Source organism: Dendrobates tinctorius, unplaced genomic scaffold, assembly GCF_039654945.1.
Source record: "Dendrobates tinctorius isolate UK_male_01 unplaced genomic scaffold, ASM3965494v1 ptg000069l, whole genome shotgun sequence".
Lineage (NCBI taxonomy): Eukaryota > Metazoa > Chordata > Amphibia > Anura > Dendrobatidae > Dendrobates > Dendrobates tinctorius.
Window position 1 is genome coordinate 21,437,613 of NW_027361737.1, and position 19,053 is coordinate 21,456,665.

At 44.1% G+C, this 19,053-nt stretch overlaps 1 protein-coding gene across 1 annotated transcript in view; it reads right to left on the reverse strand.

Annotated features, from left to right (window-relative positions):
* Positions 1-19,053, reverse strand: part of MYO7B (myosin VIIB) — a 271,725-nt gene that overhangs the window by 241,912 nt on the left and 10,760 nt on the right. Inside the window, exon 2 of the mRNA XM_073581166.1 lies at positions 8,385-8,434. Coding sequence (XP_073437267.1) covers positions 8,385-8,402 — 18 coding nt within the window. The 5' untranslated portion in view covers positions 8,403-8,434. The remainder of the gene's footprint in view (positions 1-8,384; positions 8,435-19,053) is intronic.

Sequence of the window (19,053 nt, forward strand, 5' to 3'; positions counted from 1 at the left end):
GAGGGAAAAATCTGAAAAATTTGAATACCAGTTGCATGCTTAGACATTTAACCACCATGCACTTGCAAGCGTGGACACAACACCAAACCTCAAGTGCCACATGTGCAACTGATCACAAAGAAGGTAGTCAGCAACGCTACATTGTTTCCCCCACTGTAAGCTCACCGGTTAGCACAGCAGCAAATGTTGAGGTGTCGTTGCAAGGCCACAGCAGTCAGGGAATCCCACTGTTATATCAACGAAATACTGAATCTAGGCCATCAGAAAGAACACCAACTCCATCACCATCATCAACCCTCTCTAAGTCCGCCCTGTCCACCGCTACTTCCACCATATGCAGCTCTCAAGTCCAGCTCACCCTCCCAGACACTATGAGTAGGTCAAGAAAGTACTCAGTCTCTCATCCGCGTACACTGGGTTTGAACGCCCACATTGCCAAACTAATCTCGTTTGAGATGATGCCCTATCGGTTGGTGGAAAGCGCAGCTTTCCGCGAACTCATGGCCTATGCAGTACCACACTATGACCTACCCAGTCGCCACTTCTTCTCTCGCAAAGCCATCCCAGCCCTCCACCATCATGTAAAAGACCGCATTGTCCATGCACTCAAGCAGTCAGTGAGTGGAAAGGTGCACCTCACAACTGATGCATGGTCCAGTCGGCATGGCCAGGGCCGTTACGTGTCCAACACTGCGCACTGGGTTAATGTGGTGGATGCAGGGTCCACAGGGGACAGCGGTGGTGGGACAGTGCTGCCTAGCCCACGGTATAGGAAACAGTTGGCTGTATGCGTTCAACCCTCCTCCTCCTCCTCCTCCTCCAGAAGCGAAAGCTCGTCCACAGAGCGCAGTCGTACGAGCACTCCATCTGCAGCTGCCACTGTTGCACACGAGGTGTCCCCCTATCGAGCAGCTAGTGGAAAGTGTCAGCAGGCTGTGTTGCAGATGATGTGTTTGGGCGACAGACACACCGCCGAGGTGCTGGCCGAGTACTTGAAGCGACAAACTGAGTCATGGCTGGGCAGTGTACATCTTGAGGCAGGCAAGGTAGTTAGTGATAACGGCCGTAATTTTGTGGCAGCCATAGCCCTTTCAAAACTCAGCCACATACCTTGCTTGGCTCACACCTTGAACCTGGTGTTGCAGTGCTTCCTCAAAAATTATCCGGAGTTAACAGCCCTGCTCCAGAAGGTGCGAAGACTGTGCGCGCACATCCGCCGGTCGCCTGTACACTCCGTTCGTATGCAGAAGCTGCAGCGATTGCTCCAACTTCCCAACCACCGCCTCATTATCGACATTGCAACAAGGTGGAACTCCACCCTGCACATGGTGGAGCGGCTGTGCGAGCAGAGGCAGGCCATAATGCATTTGTGGGAGGATACACGGCCAGGCACTTTGAGAGCAGACATGGAGTTGACAGGTGTGCAGTGGTCAAAGCTGAAAGACCTCTGTAAAGTCCTTCAGTGTTTTGAGGAATGCACACGGCTGGTAAGCGCAGACGACGCCATCCTAAGCATGAGCATCCCACTTATGCGTCTGCTCATGCAAACTTTGACGCACCTTAAGGAGCAGGCGTCTGCAGCCAATGTTGATGAGGAGGAAGAGGAGGAGGGAATCCTTGATGACATTCAGCCATTGTCTGCTCAGGGACCTCTCCTGGACGAGGTGGAGGAAGAAGAGGAGGAGGAGGAGGATGATGATGGGGATGATTACTTAGGGGAGGAGGATGCATCTCGTGGGGCAAAGTGAAAATGTTGGCGTGGCAAGGTCTGGTACAGGGTTTGTGCGTGACTGGAGGGATGTGGATTTGCCAGAAAGTGCTCCTCCAATCAGCACTCGCAGTGCATCTTTGACACCGGGAACATTGGCCCACATGTCAGATTATGCCTTGCAGATCCTAAAAAGGGACCCCCGCATTGCCAAAATGATGAACGATGACGACTACTGGTTGGCCAGCATCCTGGATCCACGCTATAAAGGCAAATTACAAAACATCATGCCACAGGAGAACCTTGACCTAATATTGGCTAATAAACAAGCAACTCTGGTAAATCGGTTGCTTGAGGCATTCCCAGCACACAGCAGCGGTGATGGTTCTCACACGAGCCGTACGGGCCGGGGGCAGCTTGGCAGAGGTGTTCATGGTGCACACAGCAGAAGTGGCGTTGGAGACAGGGGTTTCATGACAATGTTGTGGACTGATTTTTCAAGTACCGCTCACACAACTGGTAATACTGCATCGATGGAAAGTGACAGGAGACAGCAGTTGTCAACTATGGTTACAAACTACTTTTCCTCCCATATCGATGTTCTCCCACACGGGTCATTCCCCTTTGACTATTGGGCCGCTAAACTGGACACCTGGCCTGAATTGGCACAATATGCCTTACAGGAGCTCGCTTGCCCAGCTGCAAGTGTGCTATCGGAAAGAGTCTTCAGTGCAGCTGGATCAATCCTGACAGAAAAAAGGACCCATCTGTCAACCCAAAATGTGGATGATCTAACCTTCATTAAAATGAACCATGCATGGGTTTCCAAGGATTTTGTCCCACCTTCCCCTGATGACACATAGGGTGACAGAAAAATGGCTTGCTTTGGTCCACCTCTTCCTGGGACTTGACCTATTTCGCCTTTTGCATCAGCTGAATGTCCAACATCAACATATGCCACTTTCTAAAACTCCCTAACTGTGCTGCCTCCCCCCCATGGCCGGGGTCACCACCTAGCGCATGACACCGTGCGAGTGCCGTTGCCCTGGACAGGTGGGTAGGCCGACTCTTGGGCACGGGCACTGGCACAGGGTCCCTCATAGTGCAATCAAGTGTCTCTGACGGTGGTGGTGCACACCCGCCGTCAGACACACCGCCGTACTATGAGGGGCCCAGTGCCAGTACCGACGCCCACGAGTGGGCCCCCCTTGCTTGGGCAGGGCCCCAGCATTTGCAATCTTTACCTCTCCCTGCTCCTCCGCTGTGTAGTCTGGGCCGTCAAATCCATACTGTGCCTGACACCGTCTGAGCCTGCCTCCTGATGTATAGACATATATTTTGAATGTGTACGCTATCCATACATGTTATCCGGGGATACGGTACCCTTTCTCACCTTTGTGCAATCACGTGCAATCCATACTGGGCCTAACACCGTCTGAGCCTGCCTCCTGATGTATAGACATATATTTTGAATGTGTACGCTATCCATACATGTTATCCGGGGATACGGTACCCTTTCTCACCTTTGTGCAATCACGTGCAATCCATACTGGGCCTAACACCGTCTGAGCCTGCCTCCTAATGTATAGACATATATTTTGAATGTGTACGCTATCCATACATGTTATCCGGGGATACGGTACCCTTTCTCACCTTTGTGCAATCACGTGCAATCCATACTGGGCCTAACACCGTCTGAGCCTGCCTCCTGATGTATAGACATATATTTTGAATGTGTACGCTATCCATACATGTTATCCGGGGATACGGTACCCTTTCTCACCTTTGTGCAATCACGTGCAAGCCATACTGGGCCTAACACCGTCTGAGCCTGCCTCCTGATGTATAGACATATATTTTGAATGTGTACGCTATCCATACATGTTATCCGGGGTACGGTACCCTTTCTCACCTTTGTGCAATCACGTGTAATCCATACTGGGCGTGAGAACGGCTGGCGAGCTGTTAAGCAAGCTACAGCACCTGTGGTTTGCACACGTAAGTTTTTCATTTTTTCAGGAATGACGGTTAGGCCTAATTCCGGAACTGCGGTTGACCTGCACTTACTGGGAAATCATCGTTCGTGGGTAATAATTGTAATCAGTGATCCCCATCACTAACGTTGTTCAGCGGGTTATCTGCACCTGTAACGCTGGCCTTTTCAGTGTAGCGCACATGCAGCCACGGACATGTAAGGGCATGACACACCAGTTATTGGCCAATCTCATGTGCCAGAGCCTCACGTGTCCCTCTAGTAAGCCGGACTCGGACCGCGGGGCATGACGGAGTCTCGTTCGTTAACGGAATTAAGCTTGCAATGTGTGCATCTTTTCTGTAGCTGGCATGGTTGAGGTTTCCCAGGTGGAGTCGAATTTAACCATAGGCTCCACTCCTGGTGGTGCCCTTCTGGACATTCCTTTAAGGTTCAGCTTTGCAACCATACTGCCCACGTAAAACAAACACTTTGCCTTCATGAACGTTGTTTGGAGGGTCATGACTCGTGGGAATAACGCCGAACAATCAGTTAACCTGCTAGAGAGATCCTTCGTTGCTCCCAAGCATGACATCACACTCCCTAGGAGGAAGGTAATGCCACTGTGGCGACCGTACTCCTGGGGGCGACACAAGTGCACTGATGCCCAGCCACTGCTCGATGAATCTGCTGGTACATTGACCCAGACCACTACATTCCCCTCGCACGCTACACGGCCTGAATCTGACCCTGATGAAACTCAGGTTACCCTTCCCATATACAGTTCCATCTTACACGGTGACAAAGAGGAAGCTGCAGATGAAAGTGCAGGTTCGCCCCACCCGCCATCAGACACACCACCGTACTATCAGGGGCCCTGTGCCAGTGCCGTCGCCAACGAGTGGGCCCCCCCTGCTTGCTCAGGATCACAGCACTTGCAAGGTTGAAATACTGTGCAGTGAGATGGAAGATGGGGACGACGAGGAGTCCAGACTAGTACAGGGATTCCCTAGCGAGGAGACTTATTTGATTGTTTTCAATGTTGGGACAGCAATTTTTGGGGAGCACTATACTCTGGAGAATGATAGATGGGGTCCACCATACACTTGAACATTCCAAAGGTGGACATCAGACACTGGAGCAGCATTTACAGGGCCCATTATACACTAGAGCATTAGAAATGGGGCCCATTATGTTTGGAGCATTATTTGGGCCCATAAGACAGTGGAGCTTCATCCATGGGGACCAACATATACTGTAGCATTATGTGGAGCTCATCATATACTGTTTCAAACATTATATGGGACCAATGATTCTGTATGGAGAAATAGATGGGCCTCGTCATGAGATGTAAAAAGTGAAGTATTTTTCATTGTACTATACCGCTATTTCTCTGCCGTATCGGAGCATGATGAGTTGTGGTATGTGTTAAAGGGGCGCTCTTTTGCCCAGGGCACATGAAAACCTGGAGCCAGCCCTACCCCCCCACAACTTTAGCCAAATAACCCCCATTTTTCAGTGCGTAACTTGTATTATGAAGTTAATTAAGGTTGACAAGCTTAAGTAAGAAGAATTGATGCTTTTGGCATTCAAATGGGCACTGTAGGTGTGTTTCCTGTCCTCCTCTCACTGCCGACTTTTATTCCCCATTGACTTACATTGGGTTTCGTGTTTCGGGACGACCCCGACTTTTCCCTATAATCGGCCGATCTTGCTCGACCCGACTTTTGGAAAAGTCGGGTTTCACGAAACGAAACTCGACCCTAAAAAAACAAAAGTCACTCAACTCTAGTAAGGGGGCCACTACCACCTCCAAATCAGGTGGAATTCTGCATTATGATGATCAATTGGACTAAAAAGAGCCCATACTGTATATTGTTCTTGCACAAGGGCCCTCTTCTGTCTGTGTCTGCTCCTGACTACAGCTTTCATCATGGTTCCTAATACATGTTTAGATTTGTAGTTTTGTAACAGGTGGCGAGCCACTGGTTACAGAAAAAAAGCTATGTGTTAACAATAGAATTTTCTCCAATAACCCCCCCCACAACAGCACCACAGGAGGATGTCAGCTCACCCTAATAGGGACAGGAAACACAAAGAGTTCAAATAGCCACTCCCACATCCTCTCTCCAGTGTTTTTTCCTGTCCCTATTGGGATAAAGAGGTCATCCTGGGTGCTCTGTGCCAGTTGCAGATATGGGAAGGGGGGAGGAGATTAGCTAGCCGGGCAGCAGATCGATTAAGCTTATCTCTCCTCTCAAGACCCTGCTCCTGTCTCCTGGATGGATTCAGGACTCCCTTTCCAGTCCCTACCTTCAGGTAAGGTCTGGAGGATACTTCAAGCTAGAGACCTCTCTGAGCTCTCCAGCTCATCTCCTCCCTCTTCCTTGTGATCTTCGCCGGACCTGGTAAGCACAGGATGCTGGGCTCCTCTGATTTATCGGCTTGTCCTGTGCTGTAAGTGATGGTACCTGAACCCGAACTTTTTTTTAACTGTTTGGCTACACCCACCAGACCCGAACATCCAGGGGTATGCCCAGCTCTAGTCTCAAACCCAGCACATTCAAGGTTCAGGTGTTTGAGCCCTTATCATCAATAATGTTGGACAGACTGGCCTAAAAGACAGCCTTCCTTGTAGTGATCATTACAGCCAGAAGAGTGGGTGAGCTTCAGGCCTTCTCAATTAAAGAAACATACTTAAGAATCCTAGAAGACTGACTCATTCTTTATCTTGACCCATCATTTCTACCCAAAGTGGTCTCAGACTTCTACAGATCTCAAGAGATAATTCTTCCCTCCTTCTGCCAGAATCCAGCAAACAAGAGGAAAGAAGAAGTCCATACTCTGAATGTATGAAGGGCGGTCCTTCATTATCTTCAAGAAACACAGATGTGGAGAAAAGACCAAAATATGTTTACTCAGTTTTATGGCCAGAATAAAGGGAAGAAGTCTTCCAAAAGCAAGATCGCTAACTGGATCAAAAGCGTGATTATCGAGGCATATCTGTTAGGCGTCAGGTTTCTTGCTGTTTATCTACCGCAGAGGAGATTGCCTTGCAGCAAACCTCTCCAGGGGCTAAGTCCCTCTGTCCTCCTACTGAGCATGCTCATGAGATGATTTCCCATTGGAGATCTGGAGTCACGTGCTCAGGTCCTGCTCCAGATCTCATTGGTCCATCTCGGAGATCTGGAAGCTTCCGGAAGGTCCCGGCTGCTATAAAAAGCATGCATGGCCATTCCGCCATGCGCTAGTATAGTCTCTAGTTGCTACTGTGTGAATGATGATGGATGTATGATTCTGGTGAATGACTCACTTGAAACCCCTTCCCTCTGATATTACGTATGTGGATAGGGACTAAGCTTAGAGTCAGCGCCAGCGTGCCACTACTACATCATCCACAGTTGCTAGCGTCTGACATTGCGCTTGCGTACTAGCTTTGTCGTCTAGCGGCAGTGTCCTACGCTGTGCTGCAGTTGCAGCCCTCCTTGGCATCCGCAGTTGCGACGTCGCAGGCACGGTAGGTCTAGACGGATGCAGTTCCGCTGTCTTTGGCTCTGCTCCTGTGACCAGATACCGTGTGTGCATTTACTCTGTGACTCCAACAGTCTCAGCCTTATTGTATTTGTCTTTGTTGGCACCTCTGTGACTTAACAGATTGCTCTGCGCACCAGGGTGACGTTTAACCCACGTGCGCATTTCCGCCATATTGCTTGCCTGCCACCACTTAGCAGCAGTCATATCATCTACTGCACGGTGGACCCCGAGCGGCGAACGCAATTTAGTATTATTTTTATTTATTGCGTTTTGATATTGTTCATAACAATATCATATCCAGAAACTATCACCTCCGGAGACACTCACGGCTCATTCCAATAGGGCGGTATCAGTCTCCTGGGCTGAGAAAGCCGGTGCTAAATTAGAGCAGATCTGAACATCTGCTACTTGGTCCTCAGTCTATACTTGATCCTCGGTCCATATATTCACCAAACATTACAGACTTGACTTAACATCTATTAAAGATCTGTCCTTTGAGAGAAAAGTTCTCCAAGCTATTGTCCATCCCTAAACACTTGTCTTTGGTATTCCTCCTGTGGTGCTGTTGTGGGGTGTTTTTTGGAGAAAATAGAATTAGACTTACCGGTAATTTGGCTTCTAATAACACATCACGACAACACGGGTAATTCCCTCCCTTTGCTCTATTATTTCTTACATTACTTGAATCGAGTGATAATAAATATAATTTGAACCATTCATACTCTTGTGGTCCTTTGTAATAACACTGGAAAGAGGCTGTGGGTCGGGTTATTTGACCTCTTTGTGTTTCCTGTCCCTATTAGGGTAAGGTGACATTCTCCTGTGGTGCTGTCGTTGTGGGTTTTTAGAAACCGAATTACCAGTAAGTCTAATTCTATTTTCATTAAACTGCTCTATTGGCTACAAATGCATTGGTCAAAATAAAATGTTGTTATCCAAGCTGATGGCTGTCTTCTTGATTTTTGTCATTCAACAACCATCAACTGAGAATTATCCAAGCTAAGTGATTCGAGTGTTAAGTCATTTGCCATATGCTAAAATGGTCATACTTCATCACAACAACAAAAAATATATAGTACTGAATAAAGGAAACCAATATAATAGATAACTCATTAGGTGAAATACAGAGACACCAGGCGAAACAAGCATAAAATCCACTACGGTGCTTACCGCTCTGAGGATTACCATTTCTTGTCAGGGTTTTGAGCTTCTACTCCAGCCTATAAATGATGAAACATAACTATGAGCATAACGGAGTTAGTAAGAGAATGTAAATACATCAATACTGAAATTATATTCTTACCATCTTTTCAGTTAGCCAATAAAAAGTATCAACCACTGAGGACTCTCTAAACTAATTACAGGGATAATGAATTGTTAGTCATTTGTCTTGTGTTGTTTGTGAACAGCCTTTAAGCAAGGTGAGATGAAAACAAAATACCTACAAAAACAATTCTCATCATGAAACACAACCTCTCAAATAACTTACATATCAGGCGGCTACATGGTTAGCACTGCAGTTATGGGGTCCTGGGTTCAAATCCCATAGACAACTTCTGCAAGTAGTTTGTATGTTCTCCCACGGGTGTACATAGATTTATACCAGATACTATGTTTTCTTCCCAAAGGAATTTATAATGTGAGCCACGGTGGAACATTGATGATGATGATGATGATGTCTTTAAAAGGATGTGGAAATTATTGGTGTTATATCAGTAAGTGAAATAAACAAATATTCTTTTAGATATATTTTCATTTAGGATTTCATTTCTATATAGCACAGCTTCTATGCTTCCTTAAATATGACAGCTGACATTGGGGACATTACGTTACTTTATGGGAAATTTTTGTCTGATTTGCCTGGCTCAAGACTTCGCGAAGAGACTCCAGCCATATAAGAGCAATCACCTCATCCCTACATTTGTGAATTTCTATCTCTCTGCTAATTCTTGCCATGTACTGTTCCTGGTTTGCCTGACCATTACTTCCTCTGAATTTGCAAACAAAGGTTTCTGTACAAAATATTAAGATCTGTTTTTCTATTGTAGTGCTAAGATGTTAACGGCCATCAGGAATCCATATTGTTAACCTGTCTTTAAAGACCCCTTTAAGATATTAGACCGTAATAGTTTAGCCTTGTATTTTCTTTAATCGCTTGACCCCCAAGGGTGGTTTGCACGTTCATGACCGGGCCAATTTTTACAATTCTGACCACTGTCCCTTTATGAGGTAATAACTCTGAAATGCTTCCATGGATCCCAGTGATTCTGACATTGTTTTTTCGTGACATATTGTACTTCATGCTAGTGGTAAAATTTCATTTCATATAACTTGCGTTTATTTGTGAAAAAAATGGAAATTTGGTGAAAATTTCGCAATTTTCCAACTTTGAATTTTTATGCCCTTAAATCACAGAGATACGGCACACAAAAAACTTAATAAGTAACATTTCCCACATGTTTACTTTACATCAGCACAATTTTGGAACCCAAATTTTTTTTTGTTAGGAAGTTATAAGGGTTAAAAGTTGACCAGCGATTTCTCATTTTTGCAACACCATTTTATTTTTACGGACCACATCACATTTGAAGCCACTTTGAGGGGGTCTATATGACAGAAAATACCCAAAAGTGACACCATTCTAAAAACTGCACCCCTTAAGGTGCTCAAAACCACATTCAAGAAGTTTATTAACCCTTCAGGTGCTTCACAGGAATTTTTTGAATATTTAAAAAAAAAAAAAGGACATTTAACAAAAAAAATACTTCAGGTTCAATTTTTTTTATTTTACCAAGGGTAACAGGAGAAATTGTACTGCAAAAGTTATTGTGCAGTTTGTCCTGAGTACGCTGATACCTGAGGGGGAGAACTACTGTTTTGGTGCATGGCAGAGCTCAGAAGGGAAGGAGCGCCGTTTGACTTTTTCAATGCAAAATTGGCTGGAATTCAGATTGGATGCCATGTCATGTTTGGAGAGCCCCTGATGTACCTAAACAGTGGAAACCTCCCACAAGTGACCCCATTTTGGAAACTAGACCCCCCAAGGAACTTATCTAGATATGTGGTGAGAACTTTGAACCCACAAGGGCTTCACAGAAGTTTATAACGTACAGCGGTACAATTAAAAAATCACATTTTTTCCAAAAAAATGATCTTTTCACCCCCAATTTTTATTTTCCCAAGGGTAACAGGATCCTAAAAGTTATTGTGCAATTTGTCCTGAGTATGCTGATACCCCACATGTGGGGGTAAACCACTATTTGTGCGCATGGCAGAGTTCAGAAGGGAAGCAGCGCCATTTGACGTTTTTGGCTGGAATTGAGATCGGACACCATGTCGCCTTTGGAAAGCCCCTGATGTACCAAAACAGTGAAAACCCTCCAAAAATGACACAATTTTGGAAACTAGACCCCCCAAGGAACTTATCTAGATGTGTGGTGAGCACTTTGAACCCCCCAGTGCTTCACAGAAGTTTATAACGCCCGGGCGTGAAAATAAAAAAATTGTATTTTTTCCACAAACATGATCATTTAGTCCCCAATTTTTTTATTTTCCCAAGAGTAACAGGAGAAATTGGACCCTAAAAGTTGTTGTCCAATTTGTCCTGAGTACGCTGATACCCCATATGTGGGAGAAAACTACTGTATGGGCACACTAGGGTGACCGCAAAAAATCGATGTCGGAATTTTGTCCGTCTGGACCCCACAAAACGATTCCCCTTTCCAGATATTGAGATAGCCAAAATTTGAGCTCGATCAAACGACGTTAACCCGTGCCGCTCGTCGCTCAAAGTTTGAAAAAATCCAAATTGAGGTATTTTAAGATTTAGGTATTTTGCATAGTCTGTTAGACTATAAAGAATGTGACAACAACATTGCAGAAATAGCCCTGACCAAATTTTCGAACCATTTGTGGTATTTGAATGCAGAGTTGGTGGGATTATCATTTTTTGATCCCACCATTACAGACAATGAAAAGTTATTAATGGCTAATAAATTGCTCAGTAGCACAGATGAACCATCAGAGCACGCTAGGGTTGTAAATCCAAAAGTTAGGAAAGAAAAATTAAAAGAGGTAGGAAGTGACCGACTTTAACGACCTTCTGACAAAAGATGAAGAACAAAAGCAATATGTCCTGCAAGTTGTAAGCAAATGCCGAGCATTATATTCTGACGTTTCAAAAACTACTTTAACAAAAGCTATAGAATAGATTAGATAACTATGTAAAATTATCAACTCATGTAGGTTAGCGTGCTCTGATGGTTCATCTGTGCTACTGAGCAATTTATTAGCCATTAACAACTTTTCATTGTCTGTAATGGTGGGATCAAAAAACGATAATCCCACCAACTCTGCATTCAAATACCACAAATGGTTCGAAAATTTGGTCAGGGCTATTTCTGCAATGTTGTTGTCACATTGTTTATAGTCTAACAGACTATGCAAAATACCTAAATCTTAAAATACCTCAATTTGGATTTTTTCAAACTTTGAGCGACGAGCGGCACGGGTTAACGTCGTTTGATCGAGCTCAAATTTTGGCTATCTCAATATCTGGAAAGGGGAATCGTTTTGTGGGGTCCAGACGAACAAGATTCTGACATTTCCCCCCCCCCCATATGAGATCCGGTCACCCTAGGGCACACGACGGGGCTCGGAAGGGAAGTAGTGATGTTTTGGAATGCAGACTTTGATGGAATGCTCTGCGGGTGTCATGTTGCCTTTGGAGAGCCCCTAATGTACCTAAACAGTGGAACCCCCCCACAGATGACACCATTTTGGAAACTAGACCCCCCCAAAGAACTTATCTAGATGTGTGGTGACCACTTTCAACCCCCAAGGGCTTCACAGAAGTTTATAATGCCCAGGCGTGAAAATAATAAAATCATTTTTTTCCACAGAAATGATATTTTTGCCCCCAATTTTTTATTTTTCTAAGGGTAACAGGAGAAATTGGACCCCAAAAGTTGTTTTGCAATTTGTCCTGAGTAGGCTGACACCCTATATGTGGGGGTAAAACACTGTTTGGGCGCATGGCAGAGCTTGGAAGAGAAGGAGCACCATTTGACTTTTTCAACGCAGAATTGTCTGGAATTGAGATCAGACGCAATGTTGCATTTGGAGAGCACCTGATGTGCCCAAACAGTGGAAACCCCCCAATTATAACTCCAACCCTAACCCCAACACACCCCTAACCCTAGCCCTAACCCTAGCCCTAACCCTAGCCCTAACCCTAACGGTAAAATGGAAATAAATACATTTTCTTTTAATTTTATTATTTTTCCATAACTAAGGGGGTGATAACGGGGGGGTTTGATTTACTATTTATGGCAGGTTTTTATTTTTAGCAGCTGTCGCACGCTAAAAGACGCTTTTTATTGTAAAAATAGTTTTTGCATCACCACATATTGAGAGCTATAATTTTTCCATATTTTGACCACAGAGTCATGTGAGGTCTTATTTTTTGCGGGACGAGTTGACGTTTTTATTGGTATCATTTTCGGGCACATGACATCTTTTGATCGCTTTTTATTCTGATTTTTGGGACGCAGAATGAACAAAAACCAGCGTTTCATGAATTTCTTTTGGGGGGTGCGTTTACATCGTTCTGCCTGCGGTAAAATCGATAAAGCGCTTTTATTCTTTGGGTCAGTACGGTTACAGCGATATCTAATTTAAGTCTTTTTTTATATTTTGGCACTTTTATGCAATGAAAACAATTTTATATAAAAAAATAATTATTTTTGCATCACTTTATTCTGCGAGCTATAACTTTTGTATTTTTTTGCTGATGATGCTGTATGGCAGCTCGATTTTTGCGGGACAAGATGACAGTTTCAGCGGTACCATGGATATTTATATGCGTCTTTTTGATCGCGCGTTATTGCACTTTTTGTTTGGCGGTATGATAATAAATCATTATTTTTTGCTTCGTTTTTTATTTTTATTTTTTAAGGGGTTCACTAAAGGGGTTAACTAATGGGACAGTTTTATAGGGCGGGTCGTTACGGACACGGCGATACCAAATATGTGTACTTTTATTGTTTTTTTTTATTTATAAAAAATTAATTTATTAGGGAATATTTTTTTTTTTAATTTATTTATCGATTTTTAAAAGATTATTTTTACACTTTTTTTTTTTTACTTTATTACAATGTCCCAGGGGGGACATCACTGTCATGTGACAGATCGCTGATCTGTCACATCACAGATCACTGTGACAGATCAGCAGTCTGTCACAGGCACTGCACAAGGCTTCCTCCTTGCCTGCGCTTTGCAGGCATGAGGAAGCCAGCTCCCTGTAGGCCCCCGTAGGTCCCCGTCGCCATCTGGATTCGGGGACCTGCAGGGATGGAGCCCCCCGCAGCAGCGCTGCACATTGTGCTGCTGTGGGGGGCTCAGGGAAGCACGGAGGGAGCCCCCTCCCTGCCGATGCTTCCCTTTAACCCCCGGTACACCGCGATCGTGTTTGATCGCGGTGTGCAAGGGGTTAACGTGTCGGGGCGGTCCGTGACCGCCCCTGACACATTGTACCGGGTGTCAGCTGTGATAATCAGCTGACACCCGGCCGCGATCAGCGGCGCTCACCACGTGGGTGCTGCTGATCACTATGACGTACTATCCCGTCCCTCGGAATTAAGTCCCAGGGCACATGGACGTGATAGTACGTCACATGACAGAAAGGGGTTAATCTTCCTAACACCTGGAGACTGCATAACTCCATCAATATTTAATGAGAACGTGCATGTTTATAGTATTCATCCAATACCACATAGTTCTTTTATCAATGTTTAGTGAGAAATCATATTTTTAAAGTATCTCTAGTGCGAAAGCGTATGTTTATTGTTACTGCATAGTTTCGCTATTAATGTTTGGTGAGAAATGTTGTGTTTATAGTATGATAGAACATCCGCTACCAGGAGCGTTTGTGGCATGTCATATCCGGTGATGTATTTGGTGTAGACTGACATCTGAAGAGCTGGCCACTCAGAAGAGAGATACTATATTGGACAAATAGAATTTGTTAGAGTTTGTATAACACTTGGTTACGCAAGCATTTGTTTTTCCAAACAAGACATAAGCTGGGGAAGACTGCAGCTAAGACAGAAGCCTGTCAACCTGTGGACTGGAGGGGACGCCTGTGGGTCCACAGTGTGGATATCCCAGGACTTTCTCTGTCTTGACTGTTTGCTTCTCACAGCTGATGTTCCCAGACAGATGATGTGTACTATGCCTGGTGAAGTTTTTCCTGTGTAGTGTGTAATGTAAGTACTTTATCTTTGTGATTTATATTATGCAAAAGTGTCCGTATTATCACACTTTTTCCTATTTCCTGTAATCATTTAATTATTGTAATAAAATTAATTGCCTTATTTAAAGCCATATCCGACCCCTTTAAGTACTTTGCAAAACAATCGTATCAAATACTTATTTCATGCAATAAAAAATGCAAGTTAATTACGTAAAAATCATACAATGTGATTTTCTGGTTTTTATATTTAGATTCTGTGTCTCACAGTTGCTGTGTACCTACGGTAAAAATTACAGACCTGTCCATTCTTTGTAGGTGGGAAAAATTGCAAAATTGGCAGTGTATCAAATACTTATTTTCCCCACTGTATGTATAATACTACACATTTTTGAATATTGACTTATATTTGCTGTTACTCCATACTTAGTGTTACTTGATATTTAAACTCCACTCCATGCAACTTAACATGCATTTATGGGGTTTACACAGGTATTCACCCGCCGGGGTACCTCAGGGCTCAGTCTTTGGCCCCCTTCTCTTCTCTCTCTACACGGCCCCAATTGGACACACCATCAGCAGATTTGGCTTTCAGTACCATCTTTATGCTGATGACACACAACTATACACGTCATCCCCCGACCTTACCCCCGCTGTACTACAGAACGACAGTGACTGTCTGTCCGCAGTCTCCAACATCATGTCCGCCCTGTATCTGAAACTCAACCTCTCCAAAACGGAACTTCTTCTGCTCCCGCTGTCTATTAACCTCCCTAAATCTGACATTTCCCTCTCCGTGGGTGGCACCATAATAACACCCTGGCAGCAGGCACAATGTCTAGGCGTTATGTTTGACACCAATCTCTCCTTCACATCCCATATACAATCTCTTCCACCCTCTTGCCGCTTACACCTAAAGAACATCTCCAGAATTTGCCCTTTTCTCACCATAGAAACAACAAAAACCCTCACTGTCGCATTGATCCACTCCCGCCTGGACTACTGCAATGCTCTATTAATTGGCCTCCCCATTACTCGACTTTCCCCTCTCCAGTCCATACTTAATGCAGCAGCCAGGGTCATCCATCTGGCTAATCGGTACTCGGACGCGTCCGCTCTTCGACAATTGTTACACTGGCTGCCCATTCATTATAGGATCCAATTCAAAGTACTTGTTCTCACCCACAAAGTTCTCCACAGTGCGGCACCCACCTACATCTCCTCCCTCATTCCTGTCTATCGGCCTAGCCGACCGCTGCGCTCTGCAGAAGACTTTCGACTAACCTCTCCACTAATCCGCACCTCCCACTCCCGACTCCAAGACTTCTCCCGTGCTGCGCCAATCCTCTGGAATGCTCTACCCCAAGAAATTAGAACTATCCACAATTTGCACAGTCTTAGGCGCTCCCTCAAAACACATCTGTTCAGAGCAGCCTATCATGTTCACTAATCAAAGTCATTTTATGTGTAAGTGTGCGTGTGTAGCCCATTCGCTATCTCCATCCCCCACCTTCTCAAGATTACTGGACCATCATTGTAAATACATCATTATAAATACGCACCTGTACTTTGTATCTCCCCCACCTCATTGTAGATTGTAAGCTTTCACGAGCAGGGTCATCTTATTTTACTTTAATTATTGTATTGTTAACGTTGTTACTTATGACTGGTTTTTTGAAACTGTTAAACTGTAAAGCGCTGAAGAATATGTTGGCGCTATTTAAATAAAGATTATTATTATTATTATTATTTTTATCAATTTAAACTAATAAAGATTTTATTTTTTTAACTTATTGTTTGACCAATTCTGTCCTGGTACATATGCCTCTTTTTGCCTCTCTATCTTTCCAGTGCTTTTTTGGGACACTATTTTTCCTAGAACTGGAAGTATCAGTAGCTCAGATGTGCCAAATAAAAACCAAGAGCACAAGGCTGTAATGGTGTATTTCGACAGTCTGATTGTGGTTGTCTGTTAAGGCCTTTTTCACATCTCTCGGCGGTCAGCTGAAATCCGCCAAAGGTAAAAAAACAACTGATCCGCCTCCGTTTTGTGACATACGGATGTCATCGGACCACTTTTTAGGACGGATCCACGGAAGCTGGAAAGAGCCGTAATTTAAAGCGACCGCGGCCTGGAAAAGGAGAGGGAGAGAGGGGGGGAGAGAGAGAGAATTTTGCCGCTTCCAGAACGGAATTTCAGGGTTAAAATGTTTCCCGGAGCAAATCTTCCGGGCATGCGCACTTACAAATAGCGGACCGTCAAGCCAAAGAAACGTTTCAGAGTCCGTCTGTTCCGCCCGGGAACCGCTAAAATTCTCACGGATCCGTCAAAAAACAGATGGAACGGACGAACATCAGTCAACATCCGCCACTAATGCAAGTCTATGGGGGGGAAAAAACGGATCAGCCAAAAAAGGGACGGATCCGTTTTTTTAGAAAACCGGCGGATTTTGACTGACGTCAAAAAACGGAAATGTGAAACAGGCCTAAGCAGCCACTGATCAGCTAAATGGAAACTGATAGGCAGTCATGTAATAGCTTGACAGGCGACTAACTGGACTTTCACGCGTGTTGAATGATTGTTAATACAATGGTTCTGTAAGCATAAATCATACAGTATTTCTCAACAGCACATGCCCTCTTTATAAAAGTGCTTTGCTCGTGTAAAGAATGATTGTTGGCCTGTTTAGAAGGCATGGTAATCAGGATATGATTATCTGCTAGTGTAAATGTACCTTAATATAATGGTTAAAGATTCTAGCTGAAACCATTAGTCATTCTAAATAAAATGTGAAAACCAGCTGAAATCCAAGACCATGGAAAACCAAGAACCATACAGACAAGAAATATGTAAATAAAAGGTGTATCTTTATTCAATAAATTGACAAAAAACGGTACTAAAAGATTTGTGCGCGTATCAAGACAAAATATATTCAATTAATCATATATATATAAATATGTATTGCAAATGTCAGATAAAAGGTAATAGAAACATGATAGAAAACAAAAACCACATAATTTCCAATGAGTGTCAATGAATATTAATGGATACCATGAAAATAAAGCAAGCACTTAGAAAATGAAATATTTATATAATTTTTTTAATGTGTAAAAGGTTTTTTTAAGTGATTAATATAAGGGTATCCATGAATCAAATCAAAATAAAGTGCAGCAGTGTCAGGATAGTCAATATACTATCCTGCTGTATAAAAGTGCAAAGTGCTACAAAGTATGAGAAAGGGGGTGAAATACCTTTAAATGCCGCCATGTCTTGGTAACGCGCACCCCACTTGCTTTATTTTTATGGTATTCACTTATATTAATTGACACTAGAAATTACCGGTAATTCAGTTTCTAGGAACCTTCCACGACAGCATAGGGAGGTTGCCTCTTAGCCCTGATGGGGGACAGGAATCACAGAGAGGTTAAAAGACCCTCTCACCTACCACTTGCCAGTGACTTATAACTGATACCATAGCACCGGTTACCTTCTGAATCCCAGATTTTTTTTATTCAGAAACATAGGGAGGGAATTAGTGCTGTCGTGGAAGGATCCTAGAAACCGAATTACTGATAAGACTAAATTTCTATTTTCTCTAGTCACCTTCCACGACAGCATAGGGAGGAATACCAACTAATTCTGCGCTAGGGTGGGACAACGGCCTTGAGTACTTTCCTGCCAAAGACTAGATTCCTATTGGACGATACGTCCAATCTGTAGTGTTTGGAGAAAGTATGTATCGAAGACCATGTCGCAGCCCTGCAGATAAGCTCCGCAGATGCAAATGCTCTTTCTGCCCAGGAGACTGATGTAGACCTTGTTGAGAGGGCTTTGACCCTGTTGGGGGTGACATATTTTGAGCGTGACATGCTTCTGCTATGGCTCTCTTGATGCAATTAGAGAGAGTGCTCTTTGCCACCTTTTTTCCTTTATTCTGATCAGACTGATGGATAAACAGATTCTGATCAACTCTCCAGGTGCTGGTTTTCTCTAAGTAATGTTAGACAATACGTCGGACGTCGAGAGTGTGGAATTTCTCCTTCTTTGGGTTTGCTGGTTTTTGGCAAAAGGATGGTAGGACAATTTCCTGGGAACAGCGGAAATCAGAGAGACTACTTTCGGGAGAAAGGAAGGATCGAGACCAAGAACTATTGAGTCATCTCTAATTAGTAAATAAGGCTCTCTTATTGATAGGGCTTGTAATTCTCCTACCCTTCTAGCCGTGGTTATAGCCACCAAGAAGGCCGTCTTGTATGCAAGGAATTGAGGAGAACAGGAGGATAAGGGTTCGAACGGTGGACCTGTGAGCCCTTGGAGCACTAGATTAAGATCCCATGAGGGAACAACTAACTGTTTCTTAGGGTTCATTCTGAGGGCCGATGTCATGAAGCTTTTAATCCAGCAATGACCGGCTAGACCCTGGTCGAAAACTGAGCTCAGGGCAGAGACTTGAACCTTTAGAGTACTAGGTCTAAGATTGATCTCTAGACCCTTCTGTAGAAAATCCAGGATTTGTGATATATTTGGGTGAAGTGGATCTGGTAGGGTAGGGAAACAAAAGGATGAAAATTTCTTCCAGACCTTATTGT